The following is a 13,169-nucleotide window of genomic DNA, read 5'->3' on the forward strand; positions in this document are numbered from 1 at the left end:
AACTGCTCAGCTGTCAATGAGGAGGATGTACAACAGGAGGAAAATATGGAGAATCTAGGAGACAAGTACAGTTTCAACAGGCAGTCTGAAGAAGAACTCCCAGATATTGAACGGGGGAATGTAGAAATCCCAGAGCAGGAGGACTTAGAGTACACTTGTAGATGGATTTCATCAAACACAGACACAGACACAGTCGGGGATGAGAAATGTTGGCTGGACTCAGCAGACTCCAAAAAGAATTTGAATTTGAACAGATGGTCTCCATATAAGCTCTGCATGAACCAAAAAGAAGAGGTAGACTCAGGTAATAACATTGTCTCTGTTGTAGAAAACAACCTAGATTTTGTTCAAAAGGCAAATACGTCTATTTTCATCGCTGGAACTCATCATTTGAATTTTTCACATTTGAGTTCAGTGACAGAAGAGACACCACAGCTTTGTGGGAGTCATATAGAAGATGGGTTTAGCATAATTAACATAGATGACAAAAACACGTCCCCACTAAATTCCACAAATTCTCCCAGTGATATTGGAGACCATGGGGAGGTAGATTCTCATTTCAGCTCGGTGGATTTCCCCAGTCCTCCACTAAGCATAGACCTTTATGTGCAAGATGAAAAACTGGAAAGTCTAGATGACTCTTTTCCGAGCCCACCGTCGGAGGCACAGGAGTTCATCAGTCACATTAGTGTTGAGGATTTTATTGCTTGCACTGATGCAGAGTCATACGTTTCCTTAGAAAGCAACATAGGCATCTCACAGCCACCGGTACAGCACTTCTCACCTGACAGAGGGGGACACAAAGAGATCTTGGCTCAACTTCCCACAGTGTGTGTAACGATGCATGATGACAACAACCCCACATTTAACAGTGAAACTCAAAACAATTATAATAACACGATACAGAAAAACTCCCCAATGACACCATCTCCACCACAGCCCCCCCTCAACACTCTCCCAGAATTATTGCTTTCCGAGTGGAAAGATTTGGATGAAGAACCTCTGGAGGATTTTGAAAAACTGGAACAATTATGCTGCATATCTGGGGATGAAGGGGACGCCCTGGGAGAGTTGTTCCTAGGAAAGCTCAAGATCCTAGAATCTTTAAAGAGAACACCTGACCAGAACACCATGGATGATGAAGAGAAAAGTGAGGAAACATGTGACCCTACTGCTGCTCCTGATCTAAGCAACCTTGGTTCCAAGCTGAACATAATCTCTGACCAGTCTGATCTGATGGGGAAGTCCACCTCCTCTATTATTCTGGATTCACAGGAGAAAAGCAATGACCTGCTGAGATCTTTGGTTCAGACGTCTGAAGTCAAAGACCAAGGATCTCTCTCTAAGATGACCACAAAGAATGGCCTGATGATGCAGGTGACTCTGTTTCCTTTGGCACTGTTCATTGCAAAATTATCTTTTTTTTAATTAAATCTCATTTTTGTAATTTTGTTAACTGTGTTATTCAGGTGTGTGAAGAAAGGCTGCAGTTCTCTCTCAGTGAAAATGTGAAAACCAATGTTCTTTGGGGGGAGACCATTAAAGACACGGTGATGCTGCGGCCCTGGGGTGAACCAATCACAGAGAGCAGCGAGCTGGTCATTGTCACAGAGCAGAGAGAAGATGAAAGGTAAGACCAAGGTTTGAATTAACACTTTCTTTCACAAGAAAAAACAGGCACTGCATGCTGTGATAAAGGAGCACCTCGTGTTGAGCACCATATTGATGTCACAAAACAGTTACCACTTCATAGGAATCTGGCACTGGAAATGTTAAAGATTTTAAGTACTTGCAAGACCCATATAGTGGAGCAGTGGCTAGTGTTTGTGCCTTACAGTAACTGGTTCAGTCCCTGTAACTAATGGTCCTTCTGTATGGAGTTTTTTTCCAGGCACTCTGGTTTCCTGTAGTGCTAGCTAAATTGTTCCCTCTAAGTTGACTACAGGTGTAAATGTCACTGTGACCTCAAGAAGGAAACACACTGATGGACTGATGGAACCTAAAACTACCATTGGAAATTCACTGCTGTGCTGATTCTTGCAGTGCACACACACAAAAACACACACGCGTATATAAAACGTACCATCAAAGGGATCAATATCACATGTTGATGTTGATGTTTTACTTGATCTAAAATTACATTTCCTCAATTCTCTGATAGCAGCCAAAGTTTTAAAAATAAAGTTTTGGATTTTAAAGCCATAATTTTTTTCTGTTTTAGTAAAAAGGAGGAGGAGAGTGTCTTCACGATTTGTTCTGATGAGTCTAAAGCTGAGCCTCTGACTGTGATGAAGCATCCTGAAGTCTCAGCATCTCAGAACACTGCAAATCAAGCAATGAAAGGTATGCCAGTTATAACTGATATCATTTAATACAACTTCAAATAGGTTTTTATTTGAACTCTTTTTGTTTGACAATTTATGGAAGAAAATCAACACCTAAATCAAACCCCAATCAGACCCCATTCATACCCCATTATCAAACCAAACATGTGCAGACAAAAACATTTTTTCCATCTGCTTTTCTGGCTCTGTCTATTTTTTTAACAAAGAAACTCTTCAGTGATGTTTTACTGGTAATATTACCAACAAAACAACATTTTATTGTATCAAGAAACATTTTCCCAAAAGTCCACTCTGTCACAGGTACTGTTTTCAACTTTCAAAATTAAATTCTTGGTGACTGGCATGAGGTACTAAATAAGAACTGTTTCTGCTCACCTACTTTCTCCAATAGTTTTTTAAAACACAAATAAAACTTTGTATTATTTTTTAAATTACTTTAAGAAATATGAACAATTCAGGACTTTTTTTCTTGTCTTAAAATAAAATGTCCAATCATTAAAAAAGTGAAATAAATTCCAAGTGCAAACGTTGCCTTTCCTAGTAATAAGTTCAGTGGGTAACCAGGGGTGTGTAGAAAAGGCAATGTTCCATTTCCTGAGCATTAATGACAAGTTTTGCCATAAGTGCTGTCCAGTCACTGGTCAGTTTCATCTCTATTTACACAGTATAACGGCTGCCCCCTCCCCATACCTGTTGTTTCCTCTTCTTTTTACAGCTAAATTAGCTCGTTTGTCTCTCACCCTCCCTCCTCTTGCTTTGACTCTTCCACCCACTGGTAAAGGATTTAATAATGGGCCAATTGGAAGTCGGCTTAGCAGGCGGAGAGATCTGTCATCGGGGGCGGACTCTGATGAGGATGAGGATGAGCTGGAGGATGAAGGCACACGCAGAGTGATTGTGGTCACAGAGACCGACGTGGACAAACGTGTCGGTCTGAGGAGTCTCCTGAAATCACCAAAGGAACCGATGGACAGAGAAAAAGACAGAGGGCGAAACGTGTCCTTTTTTGATGATGTCACTATCTATCTTTTTGATCAGGTATTTTTAAAACATGTTTCATTTTTAAGTGTGTTATTTCAGATTTATAGACTGAGGCTTGACTGTGCTACTTCATTACAACAGGAAACCCCAACAAACGAGCTGAGCATGTCAGCATCCACCAGTCCTACACCAGTGTCTGTCAAAAGCTCCAAGTTGGACTTACATGGTAAGTAAAGAAAAAAACATTTACGGTCAAAGTTTATTAATATTTTAAGTTTATATATTTTTTGTAAGTGGCTGAAGCTTTTTAGATTTTTTTTTCAGTGTAATACTACAGAGGATAGATAGTGAATACCATCATTGAAGCTCAATTCAGCTGAGATCCCCTGATTTGAGAGATGATTTTCTTCCCTAACCCTAACCCAGATTCATCATCATTATTTTCCAAGAGAAAACAAAACTAAAAGAAATGGAGCAACACTTTGGGAAAACAAGTCAAATTTCATTTGTTTATCCAACATTCACAAATGGATGTTCCCTCCAATAAAATAGCCCCGCTGCCACCACAGAGATTTTTTTTAGAACTCTAAGAATGCACAGAAGTTGTTAATAGTTGGAAAATCTTAGACGGAGAGAAACTTTCAGCAGATCCAGACCTGACAATCACCTGTCTGAACTTCAGTGCAGTCGTTGCCCTCAACAATATTAATCTGTCCATCTGACTGTTGTGTCAGTCAGACTGCCAGTCACAGACTGACTGCAAACACGTACACGTACATACTTGATATTTATATTTGACCTATGTTTAATAATGTGTTAAAGATTGTAGTTGCCCTAATTTGCATTTGCCTTCTGCAATCCCGCCTCACTTCTCTCTAAACATGCATCCTGGATTATTCTGATATAATCCATCTGTGATGTGTGGCACTGAGCAGAGGCGTTAATCCACCAATCTACAATAAAACCCTGAGCTTTTGTCTTAATTTCTCATATTCCATGTACTCTTGATCCCATTTCAAAAATAACAAAAGTTGAGGCTTAGATTTGCAGACTTAGTTCCTATTTCAAATATCTCCCAGAGCTGTATATTCATTACTAATTTAATCATTTTATTATTCTTATCTTTCTATCACATCATCCATTAATAGTTATTTATTATCTACTCTTTGAATTACAAACCCTGTTTTCACAAACACTTGTATTGTTCTGAAAAGGTAGAAAAGGTTGCCAAATATCAAATAGAATTATAATTGTATTTCTTGCTCATCATGCCTCTACACATGTTTCATTTTATTTCCACTAGGGCCAAACAGCAAAAGCAAGGAAACTAAAAGGAAAGATGGTTTAGCATTAAAGCCAAGGTCGACTGTGGGAGCCAATCCAGTGACATCATCACGCTTCACTGTAAGCCCGGCTGATGAACCCCATTTGGTGTGATGTTTGGGTGACATCACAGGAACTGTGAGAGCAGAACCTTCTTGGATTTGTCCCGACAACCAGCCATTGAACCAGAGGCTATTTTTTTAATAAAAAGGTACCTGGAAGAATGAGACTCCCATTCAAAAAGCTGGACACATTCCAGGTTTTACCAGCAAGATGATTTTGTATGACCAAGACTGTTTGTGCTCCTGCCTGCCATTGTTTACAGAGTTTAATTACAGCCTGCGGCTTCAAGAAATCTTTGATAAAGGCAGTAAATGTTAGGAAGAAAGTGTGAAACGGAATTCCAGCAGCTATGCAGTGAGAGTCTTGCTGTGTACCAGCTTATCTTTGTTCTGTTTTTAAGCCACCCAAATATAATGGGAATGCACTTTTCATGTCCATTCATCTGTCTATTTAATCAGACTGCTGTCAAGCAGTCGCTTCCTGAAAGAAATGATCCAATAAAGTCACTCAGTGAGTCAGTTATTCAGCCAGTTGTTCTTGTAGACAGGTGTTGGAACAAGTAACTGCTTTTCTCCTCCAGGAAATGGAAGAAACTCCTTTACATTTGTACAAATATCATCATACAAGTGTATACATGATCCTTTTAGACTTGTTTACTTTTAGATGTATTCTTAGACTGCACGGGAATTCAAACAGCTATATTTCTCAAGGGTTTTGTTTCCACTAAAATTTGTCAAATCTTGTTTATTTATTTATTTATTTATTTATTTATCATTTTCTGCACTTGCCTTTTATTTGTTTGGGATAGTATACCTATCTAGTTTATTCTATAAGATCCCATATAAAAGGTATAAAACAAAAGTATTTTCCCAAACATATTAATTGCTAAAAAAGTATTTTGTATAATTATACTTGCTAGTATATGCCCTTCTGTAAGGAACTATGTCTTGTAATGTTTAATTATTTTCCTTATGTCTATGAATCTGAAGCTGTCTCTTTAACCATGTTTATTGACATTAATGAAGCTCAGCATGGAAATGTGCAGCCTTTCATCAGTAAATAATGTGTATTTGTTACGTTATGCCATTTTCTACTTAGAAGATTCCATCATGCAGTCCAGTTTCACATAGTCTGTTCAGATTTGTTTAGTCAGATTAAATGTTGTTTTCAAACATGTATTGTTTAAAATGGTTTTCAGGGGATGATGTATAAATGGAAAATAAAAACTACAAAAAATTATGCTGTTGCTGAACTTTTAAAGACAAAAATCATATGGAGTTTAGTATTTGTCACAGCCAGAGAACAACATAAAAAACCCCCACCGTAACAACAACAATAAGGCACAATGTGAAATGTAAACCTTTTAAAATATGCACAAATATAATAGATTTGTCAATAATGGTAAATTCATGTAATTTAACTTGGGTCTTATTTTCTTATTTAGCTAACTTAATGTTTTTAAAACATCGCTGTCTTAAAAACGGAAAAAAGGAAACAGTAAAGATTTTAGCATTTTCAATCTTTTTGTTTTGAATTTGGACTTGTTTTTGAATTTCCTCAATAAATAAATAAACAAAATTCTCCTTCTTCCGGTCCCCTTCTAAAGCACAATGACGGAGAACAACTGAGCCTGCACGTAGCGAGCACGAAGGCTCTGTGCAGGCTCAGTTACAGACAACATTGACACTTTTAAACAACAGTGGCCTCATGAGGAGCTGTTGTGCCAGGTGACTGGCAACGAACTGAAATTTGCACAGGTCCTAAATTAATTTTTACACCTACTGTTAATTAAGTGTTATTTTAAAAATCAAAGTACTTTTCTTCTTCTTCAATTTGCTGATTGTTTTTAATTTATACTCTTTTATATAAACTTGTTGATTATAACTGCGTGTTTTACAGTTTTACACCAACTGTAAACAGTGTTATTTTAAAAATCAAATCTTCTGTGCCCAGTGACTGGCAATGAAGTCAAATTTGCACAACTCCTAAAGTAATTCATTGTTTGTCTCTTCAATGTAATTGTGTGTTTTACAGATTTTACACCCCCTGTTAATAAAGTGTTATCTTAAAAATAAAATATCTTCTTTTTCCGTCCTCTTTGCACAGTACCACCTCCGAACGATAGGAGCAGTGGTCTACCGAGATGTGATTATTTTAGCGGAAACGAGAAGACCCGTTTCAATGTTGATTTGCTCGAGTAATTCTGTCGTGGGTATTACGTGAGAAAAAAGTATTTAGATTCTGACAATATCTTAAATATTATTATTATTCATTTAGTTTCGCCTTTTTCATTCAAAAAGGAATCTTTGTAATCAGAGGTAAGTAGACAGCACAAACAATGGCGTTTAATAACGTTTTCAAAATGTTTGCTAATGCTAACCCGCTAATGCAGTCTATTCATACTAACTTAAGAGCAAAACACTTAAACGTGTTATACTGACGTTTGAAGTAGATAACCTAGATAACTTGTTTTTATTTAATCGTTGATTTTACTCAATGCAACGTATCTGGAGACATTCTGACCTAATATACAAATATTTATTTCGAATGCGTTATAGCTTCTTTATGTTTGTCTGTCGCATTATAACCAGAGTATTGCCATAATATTATGGCTGACATTTTCCTGTATTTGAATGGAGTGTTGATTAAGTTCATTTTAGTTAAATCTACCTACGGCTTGTTTGGAAATTCAAACGAACCGTGTCCAAACGGTATCACTTTAGGTATGTTCTTAGCGGCTCTTGGGAGCCTGAACATTGCACAATTTACAACCACAACGAAATTGATAACATTAGATAGCAGATTTAGAAAGAAAAACATATAAGTATAACGCACCCTATAATTTGTCACTGTTTTTAGAATCTTTAAAAAACAGTTTCAAGCACATTTATGTTGCAGATGAATAAGTGTTTGGTATCATGTCTGAGCTGAATTGGTTCTGTGTAGATGTCTCTGGCAGATGAGCTTCTGGCTGACCTTGAGGAGGCTGGAGATGAGGGTGAGGATGGGCTGTATCCAGAGGGAGAAGACAGTGATGGAGAAACGACGGAGGGACGTACAGAGGGACTGGAAGATATCCCTGAAGAGATGGAGGTGGACTACAGTAAAGCTGAGAGCGTTACATCCATTGCCAAACTCAGAAATAGCAAACAAGTGAGAGATTGTTCATGGAGTAGTTAGCAAGGTTTTTGTAACAAACGGTTTGATAATATTTTGTTTGTTTAGTTTTCAGAGATCATGGAAAAAATTTCAAAATATAGTGGAAAACTGCGCAAAAATTCAGAAGGTGAGTGTAACACTTTCTGTTTAGTAATTTAGGGGGTTGTCAAATGTCCTATTGTCTCAACATTTTTTGCTTCTTTTAGTGGCAGGTCCAGTTGAAGCTGACCCTGAATACAGACTGATTGTAGCAGCCAACAACCTAACAGTAGAAATTGACAATGAGCTCAGTGAGTTTGCTTTTGCAGCAAGTAGTACTTACAACTTGTAACCTGTTTAGTTTGACTTCTTATTCTGCTCTTGTTTTCTCTTTTCACAATGTTTTCAGACATAATTCACAAGTTTACAAGAGATAAATATTCAAAAAGGTTTCCAGAGCTGGAGTCACTGGTTCCAGATTCTTTAGATTACATCCGCACGGTCAAGGTAAGTCATCTTTGTTTCTGAGTGGTGGCTACACTAATAGTCTTGCTTTACTAATGACTGTTTAGGTTTATGTTAAGAAGTATAAAGTTACTGCTCTTGTAGTACAAATGAAAATGACTACTTTCCTTGTGATATGTCAATATATAACATGCATATTCAAACTCAGAACAGGTGATCACCAACTGTTACCACACTTGTTTGTTGCTATGCTATGAGCTTATTGTCTTTCCCTGGAGATTGCTATAGCATATTATCACAGCTGTTTCTAAGCAAGATCAAATGTATGTTTACAGTAGTAGTTAAAGCTTTTTTTTTTTAAAGAGTGACATTGATACACTACTTTACATTACAATGATTCTCGTTTTGTGTTCAGAGTTTTTGACATTAGGCTAATATTCATGTTAAAATATAAACACGTTCTGGGATTTTATCTTGTTAAAGCATTATTATAGTGTAATCTTCTGTTACATTGAAACCAGCTAAATCACCTAATGGTATGTACTTAATATTTCTGTGTTCTTCCTATTCACTCGGTTTGCCTCATATATTCTTGTTATTCTTTACTTTACTCTTTCTAAGAAACAATATACATGAGTATGAAGATTCTCAGTCGTCCAAGTAATGGTGAAAGCTGAAGAGTTCTGTTAGGCAACTGGACATGAAATGTATGAGAAAACTTGTAGAACTGAAGGAGCCTCTTGGTTGAGAGGCGAAATGTCATCTTGAGAAAATTTCATGTCCAACTGCCTAACAGAACTCTTCAACCATATACATGAGGTTAACTTCTTTACTGGCTTATTTCTCTTCTGATTGGACAGATGTTCTGTCACATTGACCCATCATTTCCTGCTGTCCTATTATGGTTGAACTCTGAGGTTTTGTCATCTTTATAATTAAAAAAGAAAACAAGCAAGTACAGACCATTTTCATGACAGGGGTCCTCTACTTACGCAGCTCAGTTTTCACCATAAGTCGGAACCTGTGTCACTCACAGGTGTGTCGCTCACCTGTCTCACCATTCAGGTGTCTTCTGCGTATAGGACTGTGTGCCGACGTATTCGTCCACTTTGAGTTTTAACGCTGTACGTCAGAATGATGGAACAAGACTTTCTTAATAAATTAATAGGAGGGGGCGATGCAACCACAAAGGCTGAGGACGTTTGTAAACTGAAGACCCCCTGTATATTGACCTGATGAAAATTAGATGTGGCCTGTCTCGCCACAATTTATGGAATAGTTTTTTTTTTTTTTTTTAAATTTAACTCATCTTTTCATTTAGGAACTGGGGAACAACCTAGAGAAATGCAAGAACAATGAAACTCTGCAGCAAATCCTTACAAATGCAACTATTATGGTTGTCAGTGTTACTGCCTCCACCACACAAGGGTGAGTCTCTTTTTGTCATCACATTGCATCAGTGTTTTTGTTATACAACAATATAGAGAAAGTGGTGTCTCCTAATTTATCCAAACCTGTAGGTCACAGCTTAGTGAGGATGAACTGAAGCAGCTGGAGGAGGCATGTGATATGGCTCTGGAGCTTAACCAATCAAAACACAGAATATATGAATATGTAGAGTCCAGAATGTCCTTCATTGCTCCTAATCTGTCTGTCATTGTTGGAGCATCAACAGCTGCAAAGATCATGGGTGAGACACACACAACCAGTGAATTTCCGCATGAATAAAGGATATCTCGTCTCGTCTTATGATCAATAGAATTAAAGTTATTTTCAACATTGTGTATCTAATAACATTTGCATAAACTCCTACTTCCTCTATGGCTTCACTGCTCAGGTGTTGCTGGCGGCCTCACTAATCTGTCAAAGATGCCGGCCTGTAACCTGATGTTGCTGGGAGCCCAGAGGAGAACCCTGTCTGGCTTCAGCAGCACATCGCTGCTTCCTCACACAGGATTTATTTACCACTGTGATGTGGTACAATCACTACCACCCGTGAGTCCAATTAAACACACACGCATAAACACAAGGTTTACTGTGACATTTTTACATTGTCACACATCAGACTCTACCGTTTCTGTCACCAGGACCTGAGGAGGAAGGCAGCCCGTCTGGTGGCAGCCAAGTGCACACTGGCTGCACGAGTGGACAGTTTCCATGGAAGTTCAGATGGCAAGGTGACCGTCCGTAAACGGAATGTACACACTTAAATCTTGGGGTTAGGGCAGAGTATAACACAAAGCTAATATGGTTTTCTTTATCTTAATTATTTAGCAAATAAAATATTATAATGGAGATCAATAAACAATTTCCAACATGTTTATTATTTTTCTCTCAGGTTGGTTATGATTTGAAAGAAGAAATTGAAAGGAAATTTGATAAATGGCAAGAACCGCCCCCTGTGAAGCAAGTCAAGCCTCTGCCAGCTCCACTGGATGGCCAGAGGAAGAAGAGAGGAGGAAGGAGGTTTGCAACCGGTCACAACCTTTAAACGTTCTATTTACAAATGATTTTATTCTCATTTGCTTTGATCCCACTTCATCTAAAGGTCTCAGAAAGGATGTCACATGGTCTAAGACTAAATAATGTTTATCAGCTGTTCAGGGCACTTGAAGAAGTCAAAACTTCATTGTTAAATGTAAAGGAACAACACTTTTATTGTTCTTAGTCTTTGGTCTTTCTTTGCAGGTATAGAAAAATGAAGGAGCGTCTTGGACTCACAGAAATCAGAAAACATGCCAACAGAATGACCTTTGCAGAGGTCAGTGTTTTTTTTTGTTCTGCTGGTATTTCCAGTGATACTATTTATTGTGTTCTTATAGCAGGGTTATGGCAACCCTGTAATATATGTAATATATAAGCCTAAAAGTCATATTAAACATTTTCTTTGTTTGTGCCACACTGGGAAAAATTGCTTTGAGTGTAAAGACAAATTTAGTCTGAATGTGTTGACCAAAGTTGACAGAGGTTCCCATGAAAAGGGAACAGATTTTAAAATAACGTTTAAAATGTCTCAAGTATATAATACATCACTTATACTGTGTTGGGCCTGATACTGGTGTCTGTACCAGTGCATCCCTAACTGCAGCTGCACCAATAAAGCTACGTTTTTTTTTTTTCCTGTTGTTGTAGATCGAAGATGATGCGTATCAAGAGGACCTGGGCTTCAGTCTGGGTCAGAGTGGCAGTGGTCGAGTCAGGCAGGCTCAGGTCAATGAGGCCACAAAAGCAAGGATCTCCAAATCTCTTCAGGTGAAAGGTTTTGGTTTGAAATTGAATTAATATAACCTAAAAATAAGCGTATTATCAAACTTTTCCAAGATATCTTTAAAGTTGACTTATTAATGTGTATTAACAGAGGACGTTGCAAAAGCAGAGCATGACGTATGGAGGAAAGTCAACAGTCAGAGATCGATCTTCTGGAACCAGCTCCAGTGTGGCGTTCACACCGTTGCAGGTAAAAAGTTGATTTATTTATTAAAACCTTGTCTGCGAGGTGTGCAGGTCACAGCTAGCTCAGACTCTTCTTTCATCCTCAGGGTTTGGAGATTGTCAACCCCCAAGCTGCAGAGAAGAAGGTGGCTGAAGCTAACCAGAAATATTTCTCCAATATGGCAGAGTTTCTCAAAGTAAAAAAGGATGATAAGGTTTAAAACCTTTTGGGACTCGCAGACTCATCCTTTACCATAAAGACTTGATTTCAAGTTGATATTTGATTTCATCTCCACACATAGAGATGTGTTGTCTTTTTACATTTTATCACCTTCCTTTTTTTCCTAATTTCAATAAAATGTAAAAACATCAAATGTGTATGTGTATTTTTTGAATAAATCGTACTATGGTATAGTTGTGGAATAATGCAGTTCAGCTGTGAAAATACTAAATTTAATGCACTATTTTATTGTACTACAGTAAAATCCTCATCCAGTCCTATTTTGTTCTTATGTATTCCCTTTACACTTGCTTAATGTCTTAAAGGCATAGTTGCACATGGTTGATAAGATTGTCTGCTAAAGGGTTAAATACACCATTTTAATACGATGTAACAAAATAACTAAATTAAAACTTTTACTGCAGGAAAGCAGTTACTTCATCTCTAATGTTTCACTCCGTGATGTGTTATGGATGTGAATTTCTGCAAAAATGTTTATATTTCTACACATTTAAAAAGACTGTAAAGCCAATTATCAATGCCATTTCAAATGTCAAGTCTCATTGTTCCACTGTAATATTGCCTTGTCCTGTTTAACAGAGGTGTAAAAATTTCTGACTGTCTCTGTTTCCAGAGACAGTCCAGCTGGACCAAGCTATAAAAACTAACAGTTTACAGACACTCAGCTGAACTATTGCCACAACTAGAGGCTAAAATGCAACAAGAAGAAAAAGGCATTCAAATAACTGTAAAACCTGCTGAAGTAGTCTGACAGCGTATTTTCCAACACTCCTGAAGTAGCATGTGAGGAGTGGGACCTGGAGAGCCCTGATTGGCCACCCTGGGTTGGGGTCTGTGCTCATTGGCAGACGAACACCAAAGTACATGGTCTGATTGGTGAATGGGAGGTAAAGGGTGGGGTGGTCTGTTGTCCAACGTTAATCGTATCCATTTATAATTGATGTGAAACATTTTTACTTCCTGTCATTTCAACTGTCTGCTTTTAGTTGGGTCATTAAAGTGGACCCTGTAGCTTTTTAGGATTTGGTCAAATGCTTGCATCTAGTGGACATATCCGTCTTCAAGCAGCCATACTTATATAAATAAGTCTATATATGTGTGTGTGTGTGTGTATATATACAGTATATATATATATATATATATATTTGGTAGTTGATTCCTGAACAGATGATTTAAATGTT

At 37.7% G+C, this 13,169-nt stretch overlaps 2 protein-coding genes across 3 annotated transcripts; both read left to right on the forward strand.

The window, feature by feature from the left end:
* The first annotated feature begins 6 nt into the window (after positions 1 to 6).
* LOC103387854 (uncharacterized) lies at positions 7 to 6,102 on the forward strand. Of its 2 annotated transcripts, none has more exons than XM_008322659.3 (6): positions 7 to 1,377; positions 1,470 to 1,630; positions 2,222 to 2,343; positions 3,127 to 3,383; positions 3,468 to 3,552; positions 4,630 to 6,102. In XM_008322659.3, exons 1-6 carry the CDS (start codon positions 46 to 48, stop codon positions 4,761 to 4,763), a joined length of 2,091 nt encoding a protein of 696 aa, XP_008320881.1. In that variant the 5' UTR covers positions 7 to 45; the 3' UTR covers positions 4,764 to 6,102. The 2 variants fall into 2 exon arrangements, with proteins under 2 accessions (XP_008320881.1, XP_008320880.1); XM_008322658.3 differs by having other exon boundaries at positions 3,061 to 3,383; positions 4,630 to 6,100.
* Positions 6,103 to 6,858: 756 nt separating this feature from the next.
* Positions 6,859 to 12,121, forward strand: prpf31 (PRP31 pre-mRNA processing factor 31 homolog (yeast)). Its single transcript, XM_008322660.3, has 14 exons — positions 6,859 to 7,030; positions 7,659 to 7,865; positions 7,938 to 7,998; positions 8,078 to 8,161; positions 8,260 to 8,357; positions 9,637 to 9,743; positions 9,836 to 10,005; positions 10,153 to 10,310; positions 10,403 to 10,492; positions 10,654 to 10,781; positions 11,004 to 11,076; positions 11,448 to 11,567; positions 11,674 to 11,772; positions 11,855 to 12,121. The coding sequence occupies exons 2-14, from the start codon at positions 7,659 to 7,661 to the stop codon at positions 11,966 to 11,968; spliced, it is 1,509 nt and encodes a 502-aa protein (XP_008320882.1). The 5' UTR covers positions 6,859 to 7,030; the 3' UTR covers positions 11,969 to 12,121.
* The last annotated feature ends 1,048 nt before the right edge of the window (positions 12,122 to 13,169 follow it).

This window comes from Cynoglossus semilaevis, chromosome 13 (assembly GCF_000523025.1).
Source record: "Cynoglossus semilaevis isolate Cse_v1.0 chromosome 13, Cse_v1.0, whole genome shotgun sequence".
NCBI classification, from domain to species: domain Eukaryota; kingdom Metazoa; phylum Chordata; class Actinopteri; order Pleuronectiformes; family Cynoglossidae; genus Cynoglossus; species Cynoglossus semilaevis.